We start from the raw sequence: 23,544 nt of genomic DNA, 5'->3' as shown, positions 1-23,544 counted from the left end.
CATATCTGAGCGCCTCTCGTCTAACGGCAGCGCCATAGGCCACTACCTGCCCTGGTGTAAGAATAGCCCCCGATACCTCCCTCCAATCAGCTGGGGCCCACGGCCAAGTGGCTGTGGCATTCGCAAGGAGATGTTTCACATAAGGTGACGAAGGGCCGTATTTGGAGACGGCCTCCTTCAGTTCTTTCAATAATTTGAAGGGCACCGGTCGATGTAAACGGTTCTCATTTCCCATCAGATCCCGCTCCACTATGACAGGGTAAGCGCCTGCCCCCTCCCACTCCTCTAAATCTACCTCCTGTCCCTCCGCCAAAGCTGCGGATAGGCTCTGAGTGAGTACGCTCAGAGGCTCCGAGGGCCCAGACTGCCCGTAGGTAAATGACCGCATTCCTTGTGATGATTGTGACAAGGACATGGAGGCTGGGGGGAAGGAGAAGGCATTAGGTCCGATCTCAGAAGGACTGGGAGTTCCTAAACTCTGTTGAAACTTCTTCTTGCGAATTCCCCCGCCCTCTTTTGTTGTTCCAGGGACTTTCCATTCTTTCTTAAGGGTTCCTTCTGACGAGCCCTTTGTCTCGGGGACTTTCCAGGGGACCTTCCACTCCCTCTTGGGCGTTCCTTCCTCATCAAACTTCCCTTTTCTTCCTCCCCTTGGGGCTCTAGAGTCCCGCCCCTTGCTCAGCCATGCGCCATCTTGAAGGGCGCGGTCCTGGTCCCTGCCTGCACATTCTCTTAACATACCCCATGGATATAAGGGCTGGAGCTCAGTATTATCCTCATCAGATTCCCCTTCTTCTTCTGTCGTCCCTTGAAGGGACTGCCCTGTTTGGGTCTCGCCGTTGGACCGCCCGGGGGGACAGGGATCCGAACGCAGAAGCGTGGCGACCACTTGAAAGAACGTAAAGTCCTCCTCTGTTAGTACGCCAGGGCTCTCTTTCTCATAGGCGACCATCTGCTGTCCCACTACGCCCCATTTGACTGGGTGTAGCCCACAATATTCTAACCAAGGGGAACCATCCCAGATCTTTTCCACAAATGCTCTACAGTCCCGGATGTGGGGCTTAAGCCCATGGGTCTTACAAAGCTTATACAACTGACAGGCAAGCACTCCCTTATCTTCGGGCTTCAGGTTGGGAAAACTATTTCCCTGGCCCATCCTGGCCACTTCCCAATACTGAGACTGCCTGAATCTTCCCGCAGTAGCGGGTCAAGGCCACTTCTCAATACTGAGGCTGCCTGAATCTTCCCGCAGTAGCGGGGCAAAGGCGGATTCTCCTCTCCTTACAGCGGTCCCTGTTTGGGCGCCAGCTGCCCGGGGTCTACTCCCGGGCCTTCGCCTCTCCACTTACCGATCCCCGGTCTTCGGACGTCTCCGGCCCCTCTCCCGGTTGGGGGAGGGCAATAAACAGGCAGAGCACCCGAAAGGAGTTGCAGTCAGCAAGCTTTATTGCATTTCTTCCCCTTCTCCTTCTCCTTCTAAGCCCTTGTGATCATCCCCTTTTATTATCCCCTGTCTCCTCCCCCGTACCTCCCATGGGCGGGCGAGCTCCTCCCAAGTGCCTCCCCACGGGTGGAGCCAGCCTGTTACCAGGGCCATCCCAGTACCCCACAAGGGGGCAGGTTCGGACCCTCAGGCATCTCACGGTCCTCACGGGGGACCCCGGTCCAGAGCTGTCCCCCAACATGTTTCCATTGCCATATCACCTTAAACTGTATGACAGGGGAGCATCCCACTCGGGGAAAAAGGGAAGGAGAAAGAAATCATTCAAGATTAACCCCTCCGAGTCTGTTTCCTCATCCATGAAATGGTAACAATAATATGGATCTCCTTTGTAGGGTTATAGTAATATTATGCACACTTTAAAGTAATATATGAATAGGAATTATTATCACTATTATTATTATAAATTAATCTGACAAAAGGCTGGCAGAGGGACTACTTAGGGAACCAACCTTCAGTAGGAGTACCTAAAAGAAAGATATTTAAATTTAAAAGGAATGTCAGGGGAGAAATAATGAACTTGGAGTGTCAGGAGATTGAGAGGCAATCCAGTTTCAAATCTGGCAGGGAGTAAGAGAGAGGAGGCTTGTACCTGGAGACCCAGTGATCAGAACAGCTGTAATGTCTTTTAAGGACCTAGAAGAGCCTAGTGAGCTTGGCTAGCCTCTTAGTTGAAGAGCTGCCCACCTGGGCATAGTGTTGAATGTTTTGTACTCTGAATGAAAACTACAAGTGGTATATGCCATGCATGCAGTAAGTATACTTATTACATCTTCGTTGAATCCAATTGGATGACTCACAGTGGAGGAAGATTATAGAACAGGCATATGGAGATTGAGTTAAGCCACAAGAATAAGATCTAAGAGGAAGCCTCTTAGGTAGTGACAACAAAATTAACCAGAGGCAGACACAAAAAACCTCATGTTTGAGGGTTCCCCAGCTGATAATATTATAAAATGGAATACAGATTTTGGAAGTTTGGGTTGCCTCTCTCCACTTCTATGTGACTCTGCCTTTAGAGGAAGTTATCTAGAATGGCCTATATTATTTAACTAGCGTGTAATCATTTTCTGTTCCTCAGGCATTGTACTACTCTTTATTTATAAGAGTTAAGAATTTTAAAATAGAGTAAGAAAGACTAGGTATTCCATTAAAAATAGTCTAACTCTTGGTAGTCCCCAGTATTCTCTCTGAAACTTTTCCTCTGTTTCTGTTCCCTCACTTTTCTCCCCTCACCCTAGTTTCTATTGACTTTGCTTCCACACTCACTCTTGCATTCATCCCCTTCCCTTCACTCATACCACCAACTTCGCTCAGTGATTTCAGCTTTAGCATCCTAGCTCTGGAGTTGGAGTAGACTTTCAAGTTTCTCTAGCCCAACTCTCCCTCACTTTACAGAAGTATATGCAGTCCAACTAATTTACCCAAGATGCTAGTAGGTACCTGAACAGGAATTTGAACCCTGTAACCAATGCTCTTTAAAAACATCCTGTGTTTGTTGCCTCACTTCAAGTTATTATAAATCACTTCCTAACTGACCCCCAGATTCCAGCCTCTCCCTCTCATATCCGTCCTTTGCACAACTATGAAGCATGATAGAATGGAGGAGGGAGACAAAAAACCATTTATTGGATTGGGTTGGAATCCTGGTTCTGTCCCTAACAGTGGATAAGTCACTTCTCTGATTGTTAACTTTCTTATGTTTAAAATGGCATTAATGATACTTGCCCTATCTGTTCCACAAAAACATTGTAAATATCAAATGAAATATGAAGCCTTCTGTAAATGAGCTGTTATGTGCAGGTGTGACCATGTACCTCTCTAGTGGCTCCTTGGACAACAAAATGCAAATTACTTAGCTTGGCATTTAAGGACTTCTACAATCTGTTGCCTGCCTACCTACCTACCTTTTCAACCTTAGTTTTCACTACTTTTATTACTTTTTTATATATTGCTACCAAACTGGACAACTAGGTATACTTTCCTGTTTGTACAGACCATTTCCCATGCCTAAAAACACATTCCTTTCACATCTCTAACTGTAGATTTTTTTTCCCATGAGAGTAGTTAGTACTAAAGTATTTATTGATTGATTGAAAGGGAAGAGACTCTCCAAATGTGGTTAGCGACTTGTTAGGACCATTAATTGAATGAGAATTAGTAGTTCTTACTTTGGCTTAGTATTTAAATTTTTAAAAAAATCTGGACTAGTAACTGCAAGTGAATTATGTAAATATTTTCAAAGCTCTCATGGGTAGCATTCATTTGGAAATGTATTGTGACCCAGCTGAGCTGTGTGAATTTGAAACAAATATTTGAAATAATTGTTTTGAGGGAGTAAAAGTTAAATAGTTGGTGATTTTAACCAGCAAAAATAATTGAATTTTTTTTCTCATTTAGTTTATCATGTTCCTTTAGGTAAGTATTACTCCTAGAAATTATTTTTAGTTGGTGCTTTGGCTGACTGTTATTATCATTATTATTATTATTCAGGACCCGTGGGAGTAGGATTAAATGAACTAAAACGAAAGTTGCTGATTAGCGATACACAGCATTATGGTGTCACGGTGCCACGTAAGTAACATTCTCTGTAATGGACCTTTAAAAGTTCTCTTTTCTTAGCTTCTTTAATTTTATTAACATTCTGGACTCAAATGCACTTAAATCTAGTTTTCTTCTAAATAAAATCTCTTTTCAAATCATTTCCTAGGGCAAATTCCAAAATTTTTCAGGGTATTTCACCAAGTTTCTATTTTAAGAGTAAAACCTGCAGAGACAACAAAAGGGCTTCATATGATGTAGAATTATAGACCTATCTTAATTATCATATCTTTAACAAACTGGTGAATTCTGCTAAACTGGGTTTCTCTAATCATCAACTGGTGGAGTTTCTTTTCAGCACACTTTTACATTTATTTTTTATAGTAACTGTTATTTTCACAGGCATTCTTACCAATGAAATGTGATGTTAGAAGCATTTCTATCTGCAGAATAAATGTCATTTGACTACTTAATATGTTGATGTTAAGAAAACTGTCTAAAAAGCTAAATTGAAATGTTGGCTTTCTCAAACAGTTTCAGCACCACCAACAATAAAAAATACTGTTTATATATTGCCCTTAGTAATGTTCTCTTATTGTGGAAGAGTTCGTATTTATTTCTAGATTCTGGTTCTTTTTTACCCTAGATACTCCATTACTACTTTTTTCCAGACAATTGTTTCAAATTTTTTTTCAGGTTTAAGTTACAGGCCAGTTAAAATTACAGGAAGGTTAAAGAAAATGTAGACCTGGGCATTATAAATATTTTCCTCTCTTTGATTTCCTTATAGTCAGTCAATTTTTCTGAAATATAGTTGTTTAGAAAGAAGACAATAGGAGGGTTGGTCGGAAAAGTTATCATACATTTATTTCCTCCCTCTCTAATAGCTTAATTGTTGCCAAGGAAAAACCCAGGTGTTGGGAAATTAGTGATTTTCAGAAATAGCTCAGGGTCAATGTTGGTTGGCAGTATCAAATATTCTTAGCCCATATAGGTGTCCTACTTCCCTATGAAGCAATGAATCTATATTTTTGCATCTCTGAAAGTCATAGGACATAAATTCATCACAGATGCTCAATGAAACCAAATTATTTTCCCTTTTTGAATTACAAAATTTCTGTAGGAGTTAAAATTCTTTAAATATGAACTCCATCTTAGAAGATAATGATTACTTACCTCATGAAGTTGTAATAATTAGCTCTTCTTTGAGAGGAATTATAAAATCATAGAATCTAAATGTTAGAAGGTACTTAAAAGGCCTTCTAGTCCAACCTATACCTAAGCAGGAATCCATTCTGTAACATCCTTTAGCAAGTGGATACGCAACCATCTTCTTGAAGAGCTGCAGTGAAAGGGAAAGCACTGCTTATCATTTTTGGCCTACTTTTGGACCTTTCTAATTGTTACATAAAGCCTATGTTTTTCTGTAACTTCTTTTTTATTCCTTTTCCTTTAGTTGAATTTTATTATTTTCATTTTGCAAAAACCTACCTTCTCCTTTTCTATCTCCTTTTCTACTCCTATTGAAAAAGAAAGAAAAATGCAACCCAGATAACAAACTTGAAGAGTCAAGAGATACAAATTCCCACATTGGCTGTTTCAAAAAAAAATTTGTTATCAATCTGTACTCTGGATCCATCAATCCATCACCTCTCTATCAGGAGGTGGGGAGCATCTGCTCCATAAATTCTACCTGTTGTTCCTAGCACTGCCTTTCTAATCCTTGTTCACATGACTACCTTTTCAACTCGTTAATTTAACTGTCATATCGGCATGCCAGATGTTCCCAGTTCCTTTGTTCTGTCCTTATATTACATAGTATTCAATCCTTTCACCATCCTGTTCATCTTTTTTTTTTTTTAAACATTTCTGTTTGTTTATCCTCCTTCCAAATCAAAGTACTATAGATTAGAGATATCAGACAAGCAGCCCACAACTTTTAAGTGAGGGGACTGTATTAAAATATACTTGGGAAATATTTAACAAAGTAAAAATGTAATAGAACACAGATAATGTTAATATATGGTTTTCTAAGTCAATATGTGACCTGCAGATGTTCCTATATATGGTTTAGTGGCCCCCATTTCTATTTAAGTTTGATATCACTGGTCTAGGTGTCATCTGTGTAAGGGTATAGGCATCTTTCACTTAATCTGGATACTGCTTCTCCTAATGAACCTTAGAAAAATGTTAGCTTATTTGGGGGTTGGGGGGAGGCTTCTATGTCACTCTGTTAACTCATATTGTACTTGCAGTCCTCTAAAATCACTCTATCTTTTTCACATTCATCCCCTATCCTGCACTTCTCAAATTGGTTTTTCTTGAAACCAAGTGTCAACCTTCACATTTATTCTTATTAAATTCCACTCCACAACATTTGGTTTGTCATCATAGCCCGTTGAGATCTTTTGGATATATTAAAAACACTGTACTATTACCTAAATGCAACCCAGCCTTCTCTCTTTATCAAAGTCAATCCAGAGCAGAAGTTCTTAAATTTTTGTGTGTGACAGACCCCTTTGACAATTTGATACAACTATTGGATCCCTTCTCAGAATAGTGGTTTTAAATGAATAAAATATATAGCATTACAAAGGAAAAGTTATTTTGAAGGAAAGTTATCAAAATGTTTTTTTCTAAAAGCAAGGTAATGGTCCGCAGGTTTAATAACCTATAATCTAGAGAAGGGCTCCCCAGTGCACTACATGAGCCCCTTGTGGAGGATTTACAGAAGGATATGGCTAAGAAGAAGCATCCCCATCAACAGGATCACAGGTCCTCCAAAATAGATATCACCCCAACTTTAAGGATGATTTATATCAATGAATGGATATGAATTTATATCCTTTATAGGAATAATTTGGGATTTTAGAAGCAAATACTTTTTGGGGGAAAATTTTAAATATATTTTTTCCAATTACATGTAAAAACAATTCTTAATATTTGTTTTTAAAATTTTAAGTTCCAGATTCTCTCTCTCCCTCCTTCCCATCTCCTCTCCTTGAGAAGGCAAGGAGTTTGATATAGATTATACATGTGCAGTCATGCAAAACATTTCCATATTAGCCATGTTGTGAAAGAAAACACAGACCAAAAATATAATAATAGAAAAGTTTGAAAAGTATGCTTTGATTTGCATTCAGATTCCATCAATTCTTTCTCTGGAGGTGGAAAGCATTTTTCATCGTAAGTCCTTTCGAATTGTCTTGGATCATCGTATTGCCCAGAATAGCCAAGTCTTTCCCATTGATCATTGTACCATATTGCTTTTACTGTGTACGGTGTTCTCCTCATTCTGTTCACTTCACTTTGTGCCTGTTCACATCAACATGTTTTTCTGAAAGCATCCTGCTCATCATTTCTTAGAACAGTAGTATTCCATCACAATCATATACCACAACTTGTTCAATCACTCCCCAGTGATGGGTATCTCATCAATTTCCAGTCCTTTGCCACCAGTGAAAGAGCTGCTATAAATATTTTTGTAAATATAGGACATTTTTTTCCCTTAGATCTCTCTAGGTTACTGACCTAGTACTGGTATTGCTGAGTCAAAGGGTACGCACAATTTTATAATCCTTTGGGCATAGTTCCAAATTGCTTTCCAGAATGGTTGAATCAGTTTGTAACTCTATCAGCATTGCATTAGTGTCCCTATGCTTTCATATCCCCTCCAACTTCTATCATTTTCCTTCTCTGTCACATTAGCTAATCTGATAGGTGTGAAGTAGTACTTCAGAGTTGTTTTAATTTGCATTTCTCTAATTAATAATGATTTAGAACATTTTTAATGACTATAGATAGCTTTGATTACTGTCTGAAAACTGCCTGTTGATATCCTTTGACCATTTATCAATTGGAGAATGACATGTATTCTTATAATTTGACTCAATTCCATATATATTTGAGAAATGAAGCCTTTATCAGACACATTTGCTATAAAAAAATCCCAGCTTTTTGCTTTTTTTCTTCTTCTAATGTTGGCAGCATTGGTTTTGTTTGTGCAAAACCTCTTAAATTTAATATAATCAAAATTATCCATTTTACATCTCATGGTTCTCTCTTAGCCATACATTCTTTCCCTATCTATAGATCTGACAGTAAGATATTCCCTGCTCCCCTAATTTGCTTATGATATCACCCTTTATGTCTAAATCATGTACTCATTTTGACCTTATCTAGGTATATACAGTGTGAGATGTTGATCTGCACCTAGTTTCTTCCAAACAGCTTTCCAGTTTTACCTGCAATTATTGTCAGATAATGAGTTCTTGTCTCAAAAAATTGGATCTTGAGCAAATACTTTCTTAACTCAGAACTGATTTTTCTGATTCCATTAAATATTTTGGTTAAGTTGTAGTTTGAAAGACTATAGTTTTCCCAGAATGTCTTTGGGAGACCATAAATAATAGTTTTTATTTTTTCAAATTCATTATAGTCATCAATTAGATAGTAAACTATACCTTTGATTATGCAAGGCAGAATTTAGTGTTATAATTTCCACACACAATGAAAAGAACATCAGAAGTTAAAATTAAGCAAAAATATATACCCTTCCTCGATTGAATCTAGTAAATTCTCTCTTTTGTCTTAAGAACTATCTGTAACTTAAAAGGCAAAGAGGCTTTCTCTCTTCCAAGTTAGATGAAATCATGATTCAGTGAACAGAACTATACAGTTGAGAATGTCTGCCCTGTGCTTGCTTACCCTGATAACATCCTGAACTATCTTCACGATAATTTTTTCCCCCTCCTCCTCCTCTTCCTCCTCTTCTTCTTCTTTCTCCTTTCCTCATTCTTCTCCTTCTTTCACAGCTGCTAATAAGTGTCAGATCCAGGACTCAAACCTAAGATTTTTTAATGCCAAATCTGATGGACCATTTCTGCTCTACCAAACATTTCAGTTATGTGAGGATTGTATCTGTGACTTTATGATATGAAAATTAATTACAACTTATATACTTCAGTATCTGTGTAATACAAATTTCTGACACAAACCCTTGCTAGGTTCCTCAGACAGAACCCTTGCCCATGGAATTTTTGTGCATCAGCCATTAATGGGGAGGACAGTTTTGATTTTATTTGCTACTTTACACTTTACTTGATCTTCTCATCAACAACTGCAATTTCTGAGCCTAGTTGCACTCTGTACATTTTTCTCCACTGCCCTCTCAAACCCCAGACTCCATTCTTCTATAAAACAACGGCTTCCCTTTCCCCTGATTCCTAGATTTTAGAGTATTTCCTCTTCACTACTGAAGCCAATGGGCTCTTTTTTCCTCACCATCACTTATTAACTACCTTCTGTGTCTCTCTTTAAGAATTATGGAATTTGAATTTTCCACTTGGTCAGTAAGACAACTGAATGAGACCATGGTAGCCCAGCATAATGTGTGTAAGGCTAGTCTTGGAGTAAGAAAGACTCGATTTCAAAGCCTGTCTATGATATGTTGAGGTTGGGTGACTGTGGGCCTGTCACACTGCTTCTCAGTGCTCTGAACAGTTCCCAAATGCTGCAAGCAGTAGATGTCAGTAGAGGGCCTTTCCACACTAGGAGTTCTCTACACAGAAGAAATCACCAACCTACTATTTTCCCTTATATACTCCACCCCAGAAAAAGAAAATGGACCTAGTAACCAAAGTACCATGAATTAAAAATGGCTATGATCTATAATTTTACTCCATCTAGAGAATATCTGGGAAGGATTTATGAGAAATATTGGTAAAGCAAGAGAACATCATTTTCATACATTTTTCTTTTAGAAGAAATCATTCTTCCTTATCTTACCATATCTCTTATTTTCACCACCTGGTCGACAGATCATATACTAAGTTACAGCATTTTTTTCCTATCTTGTTAGCTAATTTATAAGTGCAAATCCTTGAGCATAATTGTTTCAAAGATTTCTGATTCTATTGATGTGAGCATTCTTGGCACAAATACACAGTCCTTTCAGTACAGTAGAGTTTCTGAGGCCAAAAAAATCTGTACTCCTGTAATTAACTTGGTGATGACCTTCTTCATAATTAGCTGGACTAGTTTTCAAACATAAGACCTAAAGTTTGCCTCTAGGCCCTGTCTTACTGCTTTTCTTTCTTGGAAGGAATTGCCAAAGCTTACACTTTACTGATCTATCTTCAAAAACCCTGGTGCACCTTCACACCCCCATTGGAGTAAGATTTTAGTGGAGAGTATATAGTTATATAACCAAGAAATAATTATTGAATTACATCATATCACTGAACTGAATGTTGCCTCTTTGCCTCTAGGACAACTTATGCCTACAGTACATGCCTTGAGTTAGCGAAGTGCATTGCTGCAGAAGAGCTAGTCCTCTGGGCGGCTCCTCCACACAACTGCTGGCCAGGCCTGAACTTATGAGTAGTGATCATGAGCTCACAGGACCTTGAGACCTTGAGATGGAATGTGGTCTTAGTAGATTCCTTACTATTAAAAAATCCACTCAAAAAACATCTCTATGGCACCTGTTTTTTAGTCAGAAAGACAATTGAATAATATACAAAATGATATCAGGACCTAAGAATTCAGGTTGTTTAAAGTTAGCCAAACTGGTGGTAGAAATATGTTTGCTTATGTGTAGCAATGTTGCAGTTAACTTAACATTACCATTCTCACTTGGTATATGTTAAGGCATAATGTCTACATCGTTTTAAAAATTGTTACTGGTTTTTTCCTTTATTACGATATATTTGTGTATAGATAATGAAATTTTTGCTTAAAGATCTGAATATAGAATTCACCTTGCTTGAAGTGCTCAAACATAGGCTAGTTTCACATATTTCCCCCTGTAGTAACATTTGCTAACATAAATTAATCGAAAGGATAGTCTGAATTACTGAAATATTTAAATATTCTTCTTTTTAAAAATGAAGTTTTATCTTTATCAAGTATTTACATCATTAACTAAGGACTTGAGATGTGGCCAGGCTAAGGTCTGTGGCTTGCCTTAGGGAGCAGGAATGGATCATTATATGATTGGTGAACAGCCTGCTACAGTAGGAAGAACACTGGCTCAGGAATCAGAAGACCTGGGTTCCAATCCCTAGTCTCTTACTTACAACTCATATGACCTTGTGCAGATCTTTTAACCTCTCAATGGATGCCTTGGTTTCCTTGTCTCTAAAATAAGAGAGCTGGACTCAATGGTCTCTGAGGCCCCCCTCTAGCTCCAGAGACATGAGCTGGAGCCCACTCCTCCATCTCCCTTGGCCTGTGCATTCCTTACGGCTTGTCTTGAGCCTTTGTTTCTTTCTCTACTCTTTCTCTTGGTGCTTTCATTTCCTTAAGTTTAAAAATCATCCCTACATAGATGATGCATAAACCCATATTTTAGTTATCATGATGAATACCATTAGAATGGCATCTAAATTATTGAAACTTTATGTATTTTAAAATATACTATTCTTTTTTGTTTTCAGCCATGCCACCATTTCTTGGTTGTGGATTTGCTGTTTGAGGACAGTAAATAACCAGTTCTAAGCATGTGTGTGTATGTATTCTGATGGTTGATAATATGGAGCTTATCTAAAACTATTTTTAATTAAATCACAGACACTACCAGAGCAAGAAGAAGCCAAGAAAGTGATGGTGTTGAATATATTTTCATTTCCAAGCATTTGTTTGAGACAGATGTACAAAATAACAAGTATGTAGAAAACCTTTTAGAAGTCTAAAAGCAATTGCTAACACTGTTATTTGTCATTTTTGGTAACCAAGTGTCTTTTTTTCTGTTAATATTCATTTTAACTTTCAAAGCATCTGAAATCTAAAATAGCATCATTTTAATAAGTGATTTTTTCATAGCCTGAAAAGAAAAATGAAAACATGTACCGCCAAAATATCTAACAATTTTACACTTTTTTAATGCATTTTTTAAAACTAAAAGCGTAAAAATAGTTTTAGAGGTTAACACTTGCATTTTCCCTACTAATTTAATACCGTATTTTTGTCAGCATTCCTTTACCATGGTGTGTTTAAATTTTATACCAGGATATCTCGGTTCTGAGCAGATACTTCCTGTTCTCATTAAATTCATGACCTACATGAAAGTCCTGCAACCTCACTCCCCCTTGTTCTCTTGCCCTCTTCACTCTTCAAAGATGTAAGCTACAGTAACTATTATGGTAGCACCATTTGCTTGAATTTTACTATTTGACCCTAAATGTATCAGGGAGCGATGTGTGTCTTATAACAGGGTTGTGGGATTTTGTTGAAACTTCAAAATGTCCCTTTCTCTTTGGCAAACTGTTTGTCTTTTTATAGCATGTAATCAAATGCCCCCATCCCAGTGACCGCCACCCTTGTTCCTCCTCTAGTTCTAAAGCTGGTTTCGGATATTCTGGAGCATGCAGTGAAGTTTCAGTAGTTTCTCTTGTTTAGCTCATCCACTGTTTTATTGCATTGCGTTAGTTCAGAAATGGAGATGATGGAAAACATTAGTGTGCTGTTGGACCAAAGTACTTTCTTCTGTTTGACTGTAATACAAGCAGGTGTTACTGATTTGAAAATGTAAAATAGAAGATTTTTTTTTAATTGACATGCTGAAGTACTTGGCAATGTTCCTTTTATAAAACATGTTAAAAATCACATATGTTCAGCAAAAATATCTTTTACATATGAATTATATCTTACAAAGTATAATTTCTTTTGAAAAATTGGGAACAAGCCTGATAGAACTCTCCTGATTTCTCTGCAGGTTTATTGAGTATGGGGAATATAAAAACAACTACTATGGCACAAGTATAGACTCTGTTCGATCTGTTCTGGCCAAAAACAAGGTTTGTTTGTTGGATGTTCAGCCTCATGTAAGTAAACAATGCACTTTTCAGTGTCCTTTGGCATCAAATAATTGATTACATTTCACACCAAGTTTTGAGGAGAAAACTCTAATAGAGATGAAAAAGTATCAGCTCAAATTTGTATTCCACATCCTTCGTGGCCATTTATGTAGCCTTTCTAAGATGAAAGAAACATTTAAAAACAAATTGTGAAACCTTTAATTTAAAAAATAAGCTTCTTGAAAGCTTAACAGTTTCTAAAATCTGCTTTCATAATTTCAGTACTTTGGTCAGTTTTTGTTGACTTTTATGACTTGAACACTCATGAAATCAATATTTAAAAACCCATCAATTGTTCATGTATTAGCTGTCTTAAATGTTATAAATGGTATGGCAAATGGAAGGTGTTTTTTTTCCTATTAAATTCCCAGTCTTCTCAGCTTGCTATTTGTTTTTTATTTCTTTAAGGAAATTCTGTAACATGACACAAAAGTACATTTTTTACATTTATCTAAAAAGCCCTATTTTAACTTTTTGTTGAATTAGTCATTGAACAGGCATTTATTAAATGACTATTGTCCATAGGATAAAATACAAAATCTTTAGCAGACATTGTACTAGATACAGGAATACAAAGAAAAAAACAATTCCTGCTCTCAAGGAACTTGCATTCTATCAGCATGTACTGGTGCCTTCTGCAAAGAACTTTGCATCAATAGATTTTTTAAAGGAAACTGTATTCACTTTGGGTTAATTATTCACTACTTAGCTGGTTATGTTTGTAAATTTTTTCATAGATCACTGTGGTTGGTAAGTGTTGAAATCTAAGGAGTAAAAATATTTTTTTCTTTGAAAATTAGTAGCAGTTGTCCTAGAGGAAATAAAAATGCTCATTCTTTGAATTCATATAAACCTATTGTGCCTTCTCTGTCTGCCTGTCTGACTGTTCCATCTCAGAGTCTGCCTCCTGCTGCCCGCTAAGTGTTAGTATCCCCTAAGACCCAGAATTGTGTCCTTTAATTCTGTATTTTCTTCCTTGCTGAACTCATCTCCTGTGGGTTCAAATATCGTCTCTAGGCATATGATTCTACTAATAAATTATACATCTATCCTTAATCTCTCCTCTTAATTTCAACAACAAGCAAAGTCAACAAGCATTTAATTAATGCCTGCTATGTGCTGGGCACTTTGCTAAATGCAGGCAGCTACAAAGGAAGGCACAAAACAGCTTCTTTCCTCCAGGAACTCCCATTTTAAGGAGGGAGACAACATGAGAGTAACCAGGTAAAAACAAAATGAACAGGCTACCTTGGAGGTCATTTTAAAGGGAAGTAACTAACACTAAGGAGAATCAGGAATGGCCAGTATACAGGCTTTAGAAGACAAACAGTTTTGTGTTTGATCCTGAAGGGAGTTTACTAAATGGGCAGGGGAAATGGTCATCTTTTAATAGAAGAGTGAAGGATGGCACAGAGGAGAAAGAGATTCGAGGCAGGGAGACTGACAGGCTGTTGAAGTCACCAAAGCACGTGGTGCTGAGGGACTAAAGGAGGATGTTGGTGTCCAGAGGGAAAGGCTATAGAGAGATTGCAGAAGTAGAATTGGTAGGACTTAACACCAAATTGACTGTGGAGGGTGAGAGAGAGTGAGGAATCATGGGACCTAGGCCTGGGTGACTGAGAGGATGGGAAGAGGGAATGGTTGGCCAGGGCAGGGGGAGGAATGTAATGCGTATATATCTCTCCTACAAAATTCCTCCCTTTTTTGATGATAGGATCATCATTGTTCCAGTCACCCAGATTTATATCTTTGACTCTTCCCTCACCCTCACCTTCCATAGCCAGTCAGCTTCCAAGTTGTATGAGCCCTACTTCCACAATATCTCCCATCCTTTCCCTTCTTTCCACTCAAGTAGCCGCCACACCAGTTCAGGTTTTTATCACCTCTTGCCTGGACTTTGTAGTAGCTTCCTAATTGTTCTCCTTTCTGCTCATCTCCTCGCTCAGTGGTCTCCCCCTCCCCTCTCTGGTAGCCACCAAATCGATATTCCCAAAACATAAACCATGTCATACCCCTACTGCCACCATCCTCAGAAATCTGTTTTCTGTTTCCTCTAGGTCAAAATGAAAAGTCCTCAGCCTTGCATTTAAAGTCCTCCACAGGCTGCTTCCTACATGTCTTTCAAATTTTATTTCATATTACTTCCTTCACCCACATACTTTCCATTCCATAAAACGGGTCTGTTAGCTGTTCCCCATATAAAACAATCCATCCATAGCTTCCCAGTCTTTGCAACAAGTATATCCCTCCTCACCTCTCCCGTTGGTTCCTTTAAGGTACAACTGAGGTACCACCTTCTGTACAAGGTCCTTCCTGATTTCCTCCCCAGTGTAGTTGTTAGCGCTTGCATGCTGTTGCTCTCTCCCTCCCTCCCTCTCTTTCTCTCTCGCTCTTTCTCTCTTGCTCTCTGTCTCTTTCTCTATCAGTTACTTTGTACACAGCCTGTATTTTTTATTTGTACGTCATATCTGTCCAGTAGCATGTAAAGTCCTTTGTGTGAAGGAACTGTTTGTTAAATTGAGTTGATCCCATTGTAGCATACATGCCTCTGGAAAGCAGTGACAGGAAACACTGTAAACAGGTCTGTGCCGCGCATCTGAAGCCTGGCTGGAAGGCCCTTTAGACCTAGACTCTCTTATAAAGACTGCTGAGACTGTCAGAATTTGTTCTGATCTCATTCTGTAATTGCCCTGACCCAGTTCCATGCAGCACACATTAGTAAGCACCTGAGCACTCTGTGCATGGGGACACGCACGTAAACAGCCCTCGCCCTCTCCTGGAGACGTATCACATGTACACAGATTGATAGAAAATATATTCCAAGTAACTTCAAGAACCTGAGATGCGCATGTTTTCCCTGCAGTAATGGGCTTCTAAATGAATAGCATTTCTTGAGCATTTAATTTGAAAAGCATCTCTTAGCTATTTGTATTCTGCATAAATCAGAACATGTTTTAGATGTCTTCCCCATAAACAAGTAGATTTTCCACCATCTTTTCAGTGGCCCCTCGTGGTTTCAGCCAGCAGAATTTTATCTGCGCATTAGATGCACTAGAAAGACAAGTATTTATCTTGAACTGAAAAAAGGATTCAAGCACTATTTCTTTATATAGAGTATTCGTTTTTTGCCATGCACATTTACTGGTTAAGAAATGTGGCAAACTCATCACAATCTCTTTTTTCCCTCAGACAGTGAAGCATTTAAGAACACTAGAATTTAAACCATTTGTTATATTCATAAAGCCTCCATCAATTGAGCGTCTGAGAGAGACAAGAAGAAATGCAAAAATCATTTCAAGCCGAGATGACCAGGGAACAGCAAAACCCTTTACAGTAAGTATGTTAACAGGCTGCTGAAATATGTGAGCAGCCCTACATCAGCTCGTGCCATAGGGATCGACTTTGGAAAGAACATCATGTTATCAGATCACATGACTTCACTTCTGTAAAACTTTAGCATTGTTCTTAGGTGTAGACTCTCTCCTGCTTCTGTAGATGCTAGTAGCTTGCTAATCGGGTTCATCTTTATAATACAAACCAAAATCTGCCTGTGAAAAGAATGAATTATAGATGATCAATATTCATTTGTGTTTGCAAGCATGTCAAGCATCTCTGTATGCAAATGTTAGCTATTTTAATTACCCAGGACATTTTATAACTCTTAACAAATTAAGATTTTCTGAGCTAACCTCAATCACAAGCAAATGGGAAAAAAATTTAAAGCTATTCTTTGTACTTGCTTGACAAATTGGGTGAAAAACACCATAATCTGCCTTTTACTTTCTCTTACCATTGCCAACCAGATTTAACACAGTAACATGAAAATTTAATAGAATGGCATCGATGAGAGGTGCCCCCAGAGTTGTCCTTGCAGAAACAATAACTGTTCTACTGACTTAGCACCAGTAGCGACTCAGGAAAATGCTGAAGAGTCAAGGGTATCTTTTGTCATTTGTGTGCAAAGATGCTGCTGTTGCGTCAGTTTCCTCTGGGTGTGATTAGAAAGCCCGATGGAAGGCCTAACAAGCAGCACAGCCCACAGAGGCCAGAACCACGCAGGCTCTCTTTCCACTCATTTCTGCAATGGCTACTGGCAGGACTACTTTGTTCCTCTTTTCCTCAGCAAAGCTTTTTTGTTCTGCTTCTGGACCACAAACAAAAAAGGAAACAAATTAAAATGGGGAAAGCTATGCATCTTTAAACTTCATCAATATATTTTTTATTTTTTACAACCATTGACCAAAAAAAAAAAAAAAATGAAAAAGTCACTACTGATTTTTAAGATTCCTTTTGGTCGTAATGGTTTTTCTAAAAATCCAGGCATCCATGCATGTTTAATAGTTTTCATGATATAATTCACATTACCTAATATTCTTGATTTGTAACTTATTCATGTTCAAATTTCATGGTTCAGTAATACTGCTGCAAAATCCTATGTAGCACTAAAATGAACACAGAAATTAGTTATACTTAAAAGATTTTCCATGGCTTAAAAATATGGTAACATAGTACTGGAATCTGGTATACCTAAATTTTCTTATGTAATTATGAGTCATGTAAAAAGCTGTTGTTTTTGCTGTTGTTTCAAAAAGCGAGTGAAAACCATTACCGAATTAGACAAGACACAAGAAAGCAGTAATAACCTTTCTTTTGGAAATGTACCAAACTCTGAAAAAGTTAATATTCTTTAAAGTTAGTCATAATTCCTTTGCTATTAGTGATATAAATAATGCAGTTGGTCAAAACATTATTAAGCAGTTGAAAACATTTTCCCCTGGTATTTCTGATACAGAAATGTCCCTGTAGTAATCAGTGACTATGTTTTAAAAAGAAGGAAAAAGGTATAAAATCTTGGTGTTGGCAGGGAAATATTTGTTATGAAAAGATTTAGACAGATATAATTAAATGGCTTCTGAAAATTGCAGTTAGTATTAAAGAATACAGCTTTAATTATTAGAGAGGGAGGAAATGAATGTTAGCTCACACCTAAATACAGTACTTTCAGAATATCTGTATTTGATATGGATGTGAAGAGAGAGAATTGATCAATTCTTTAAAATGTTTTTTGTAGGAAGAAGACTTTCAAGAAATGATTAAATCTGCACAGATAATGGAAAGTCAATATGGCCATCTGTTTGACAAAATTATAGTAAATGATGATCTCACCGTGGCTTACAATGAGCTGAAAGCAACTTTTGACAGATTGGAGACAGACACCTATTGGGTTCCAGTGAGCTGGTTACATTCATAAGACTGAAAGAAGAAAGCATTTCAGTCATTGTTTTTTAACAGGGTTAATGTTTAAAAAGAAAGTCATTGCCATTTTGGTGAAAGGGTTTTTAAATTTCTGTCACTGATAGGTGGTTGCTTTTTAAATCTGTGTCACTGATTCAGTTACAGTTTTGATAAAGTTGAATGCTGATGTGATTTTCTTTTTTAAAATCCTTTCCTAGACTGAAGGTGTGCAAATAAGATCTAAATTTAATTTAAGTGGAGTTTTGCCCAATTCTCTATTCTAAGCTAAGCTTTGAAACATCTGGTTGTCTTTAATATAGCTATATATCCACGATGAGGTTTAAATTTTTGTTTAAAAGAGAAGTCGCTAAAGACTTTAATATATATTGGAGATCAGTGCTTCAGTAGTCTCAGATGTGGTCACTGCCATAAAGTTTGCATGTTAGCAGTCGAAGGTAATATCATTACTTTAAATTGTAGTCCTTGAGACAAGCAGGACAGCTTAAGTTTTTCTGGATAGATCATCACAGTTTTAACTGTACTCACTATCAAGATGGGTTGTCTTGCTGTCCCCTGAAAGTCTAAGGTTTTTGTTTTGTTTTGTTTTTTTACCTATACCATATATTCACAATGTGTATATTTAATCTCTTTCATAAACGAGTTGCCCAGTGAATTAAAAAATTTATTCTGAGAAGGGCTTGTGTGCTGTGAACAGACTTTACATATATTTGTAGGTGTTGTAACAGACCTCAATAAGGGGAAATAGGTTGCTTTAATATTATATATGAAACTTTACAGAATTTTCCTCATCGCATTAACACTTTCTAAGTTCAGTGGTGTCTTAAAATAAGTAACAACAAAATAACTTTCTTTTAATCATTGGCAAATATTTCTGGAGTCATTTTAAAGTAAATTTAGTCGGTCACAGATTTTTCCAATAAATGACAGAAAAGTGTTTCACGTTTGAAAAGCAGATATGCTCAAGTTACTGTTACAAACACAATCAATAAGTTTGCACTAAGTTATTTAAAGTTATAAGCAATTTATTACCATATACTTGAAAAACATCCAATTCTTTTAAATTATAAAATTTGATATTTAATTTTAGCTTTTGTTTGACCATTGAGACGAAGATCCATTTTTAATATTGGCTAGACTCCATCTCAACCTCCTTGAATTTTTTATAAGAGTAAATGAACAAATCATGTATTTGTATGCAACAATTAAATGTGATTTTTCATTTTTATTGATTTTACTACTGATGTGCAGAAACTCAGTAAAAAGCTTTAACATGCCTATTAGCTGCATCAGTGAATTTGCCCAGCAACAACAGAGTGAAGTAGACCTTATTAACCAAAAAATCATCACATTTTTGACATTCAAACAAGAAATGAATTATTTTATGTTCACATGTAAAGAAGAATGTAGATGTCTTGTTTAAATAAAAAAAAGAATTTAGTGAAACTTTATATATTTATGAAAGGGTTGAAAGGGACAGTAGAATTTTTTAATTCCTTGTCAGTATAGTTATTCATAAAATGGATTATATGTGAAAGCATAGATTGAAATGGTGGTTTTGTAAACCAGGCTCAACATTCCATGTAAATATTTGGCCCCGGCTCATGTACAGGTGGAGGGAGCCACCAGTTTGTTGTATTTGAAGTGCATGTTGGATAGCCTGGTTTCCCTGCGTTTGTGTCAGGCTTATCAAATGAAACAAGCAAACCAGTAAAAACAGAAGCCTCAGCTACTTCACTAGACTTGACACAAGTTGTTTCTCACCACAGATAGAACACAAATTTTACTCAAATCATAATAATAATCAGTGAGTACTCTGTCATTGTATTATTACTGTTTGTTACAAAATTTTATTTCTGTTCCAGGTTCACATAGCTAGCAACTTGTTAATTTAGGGATGCCAAGTCTGATGCTGGTCAAGCTGGCCCTGACTGGTGGCCCTTGAAAGAAATATGAGTCCTGGATAAATATTTTCTTTTTTTGTACACTCATGAAAATGTCCTTTAAATCATGTGTACCTGTATAAAATATGTATTATTTAGTACTGTTTCTCACCTCCCTCACCCAACCCCATTCCCTTCAAAACCCCCCTTTGACCTGGAATATCCAGATGACTGAGGCAATATTGGATTTTTCAGAATGCCACTACCTAAATAATTGCCCTGATTCTCCAAGTCACTTTGTGTATGGATAAAGCCTTAATTTTAATGCATGTTCAGTTCTTTTGTTGTTGTTAAGAAAGCCTTCCAGACTTTCGTCTTACTATAAATCTGAAAAGAGAACTGTCATTATAGTTATTGAAAGTAATAACACCAAATACCCTCCAGGTATATTCTGATCTGTTTCATTTTGGATCATACCTAGACAATATTTGTGTGTGAAGGTAGCCCATTCTTAATTTTTTAATAAATGAAGGTGATGGCTGTTTGAAAAGGTTTGCACTTGAAAAATGTCAGTTAGCGACACAGTTAAGCACACGTACTTTTAGGCCACAGTCCTATATCTTAAAAACAGCTTTAATTAAAACTTAATCTGAATTTGTTGGACCGAAGGACAGGTAGAGGAATTTGCCAACATCGTGTAGCAAGAGGCTGTTGATTCTGTATTTTGCCTCCTAACACGACAATTGCTTTATGAGCCTCACTGTAGCTCTTGGCAGTAGCTTAACAGACATATCCCAATTCCCAGGCTGGATTGTCAGCCAGCATTGAGAGCATAGGGAACATTAAATTTTTAAAAGTCTGTGCGTTAAAAAGCCAAGTTGGATATAAAGACAATCCAAGATGAAGGTGGAAAATATACACCCTCTGATTGACAAACTGATACTTCTCCTTGTTGCTGTTGTCTAAACAAGAAGAAGGAGGGTGGGACTGAATATGAGGGAGTCAGGAATGACAGGGAATTTTCATTTTTCCTTGACATTCTTTACCTGGAATGTACACATTACGGCACACTCTCATTACTGGCTCTGAACATGTAGCACTCAGAGTTTCTGCAGTAAAAAGTTGGCCACATTTTTGTTCATGCTTCTGAAATAAAGTATTTTGAAGAGATTTGCTTCAGTTATTGATTCACCATCATAGACCAGAATGTGCTTTTACTGTGACATTCAGCCACACATGAGAGTCCTTGGTGTCTGGGAGGCTGTCGTTCCTGGTACTGTGTTGTCACTGAAGGTGTTTTGCATCACGTAGACAAGGATCTTCACTTTTCTGATCCACACACTGCTGTTATAAAAAACTTCCCCAAGACAAAGATGCTATTATTTATTTCCTGCTTTTTTAAACTAATAAGGCTCTATAGATAAATACAACAGAAGATTTTAATGTTCAAGTATATGCAGATTGTGATGTGTAGTTTTTTGAGAACTGTTTGATTCTGTTGGTATCGCGTACTTTTCTGTTTGCTGTAGCAGGACAGATGTTAACATTTTGTACTATTGTATCCAGCACCATACTTGAATTTGCCATCAATTTCTTAGTTGATGCCATGCCTGAAATATAAATTTACTTTCTTTCACTGAAAATAAATTATTGACACGACATGTCTGTCCTGGGTGTTTTGATTTTAATAGCTTCTATAATGTGGTGGGTGCCATTAGTTGGTAAGAAAAGTGTATTATGTATTTGCTCCGATAGACCAATGTATTCACTTATCTTCCTTCTGTAGATAACTTCCATATATATGCATGCAGCTAGAATCTCTCCCCTGGACTCTTTTCTGGCATCTCCAACTGCCTGCATGCAGGCCCATTTCCACCTTGATATCCCATAAGGATTTCAAACTTAACATATCCAAAGTAGACCTCATTACCTCCCCATCCGATTATCCCTTCTCTAAATTTCCTTTTTTGTTGTTATTGAGGGCACCATCCTAAAATGGAGATCTGTAATAATGTGTAATAATAGTACCCCTGTTCACGAATCTTCAGTGAAGAGCTACGGTACCTGGATGTAAAGGATAGATTGTGCAGCCAGAAATGACGGGAGGCCAGTGCAGCCTTCAGGAGACCTAAGTTTAGATCTCATCTCCAAGTCAGTGACCCTGTGACTTTGTACATGTCCCTGAATCCCTCAGTACCCCCGGGCAGCTCTCTTAGACAATATTAATTATATTTATCATCATAACTAGCATTTAATAAGCACTTGGAGGTTTGCAAGTTGCTATAACATACAGTGCCTCCTTTAATTCACTTAACCCTGTAAGGTAGGTGCTTTTGCTGATGAGGAAACTGGAGCAGAAAGGGGAGTGAGTGTCTGAAGCCAGATCCAGCATTCTCTCCATAACACCACACTGACCTGAGTCACCAAGCACTTGCTAACCTGCATTTTTAGAGTAGGAGTTTCCTTAAGAGAGTTTACCCTATCAGTATAGCCTCAGGTCAAGAGAAACAATTAATATGAGAAATTCAGAAAAACATGAGATTTGCTTTAATTTAATTTAGAAGGAAAGAAGTAGAAACAAAAACACAACCACAACACACTGCACGATTACAACCTCAGCAGAAAGATCACTGAAAGGAAACTGGATAATGAAACACTCCCCCCCATTCTGCAGAGGGGAGCAGAGTGGCATATGCATTCTCAAACATGGTCATTCTCAGGTGTTTCATATGAAGTTTTTCTTTGTTACTAGGTGGATTTCTTTGTTATTTGGGGTGGGGGTACAGGAAGGACTGTGGCCAGGAATATTTTAAGCCAAAAATACCTTCCGTAACTCCCTATTGATTGGAATAAAAGAAGGTAAATCCATCTCCTTGATATTTAAAGCCCTTTCCAGCACAATTCTAATCTATTTTATATTCTCCACTCCAATGAAACCACCCTCTATCCATCCCATTCCCCACTGCACTCCTTTGCAAAAACTGTTCACTTGCGGTGTGATCCCTCTTACAACTGCCTCAATTCTTGGCTTCCTTCAAGGCTCATCTTAGGCACTGCCTTCTTTGGAATCCCTTCCTTTGGCCACAGTTATTAGTGTTTCACTACCGTCCTCGATTATCTTCCACTTACTAACCAGTTTACCTGCTTCATATCCCTGGACAATATAATAGTCCTCCTTGAGGGCAGGGGACTATTTGTCCTTTTTCTCCACACACTAAGCTCATAATCGATAACTGCTGGTTGAATACCCTCTTACCTCTCTACATGCTACTCTTTCAGGAACCAGCCCAAGTTGCACTTCTTCTGCAAAGCCATTTCTAAGCTGCTTCTCTTTTTATGGTCTAGACCACACAATAATTACACAGAACAGTATCCTTCATTTTGTGCCAAGATGTGAGTTTTATCTCCCCAACTAGTTTGTAGTCAGCAAGGATCATGTCTTACACTTTTACTCCCAATATCTGAGTCCTGACTGACTGATTGCTTTGTTAGCACAGGCCCTCTCCCC

General features: G+C 37.7%; 1 protein-coding gene across 5 annotated transcripts in view; it reads left to right on the top strand.

The window, feature by feature from the left end:
* Nucleotides 1-21,695, top strand: part of MPP7 (MAGUK p55 scaffold protein 7) — a 287,051-nt gene extending 265,356 nt beyond the window's left edge. For all 5 annotated transcript variants that reach the window (XM_072651829.1, XM_072651826.1, XM_072651828.1 and 2 more), the window contains 5 exons: nt 3,995-4,075; nt 11,615-11,708; nt 12,759-12,867; nt 16,090-16,233; nt 17,972-21,695. In XM_072651829.1, coding sequence (XP_072507930.1) covers nt 3,995-4,075; nt 11,615-11,708; nt 12,759-12,867; nt 16,090-16,233; nt 17,972-18,151 — 608 coding nt within the window. In that variant the 3' untranslated portion in view covers nt 18,152-21,695. The remainder of the gene's footprint in view (nt 1-3,994; nt 4,076-11,614; nt 11,709-12,758; nt 12,868-16,089; nt 16,234-17,971) is intronic.
* The last annotated feature ends 1,849 nt before the right edge of the window (nt 21,696-23,544 follow it).

Source organism: Notamacropus eugenii, chromosome 3 (genome assembly GCF_028372415.1).
Source record: "Notamacropus eugenii isolate mMacEug1 chromosome 3, mMacEug1.pri_v2, whole genome shotgun sequence".
Lineage (NCBI taxonomy): Eukaryota > Metazoa > Chordata > Mammalia > Diprotodontia > Macropodidae > Notamacropus > Notamacropus eugenii.
This window is presented reverse-complemented; position numbering and strand designations above follow the sequence as displayed.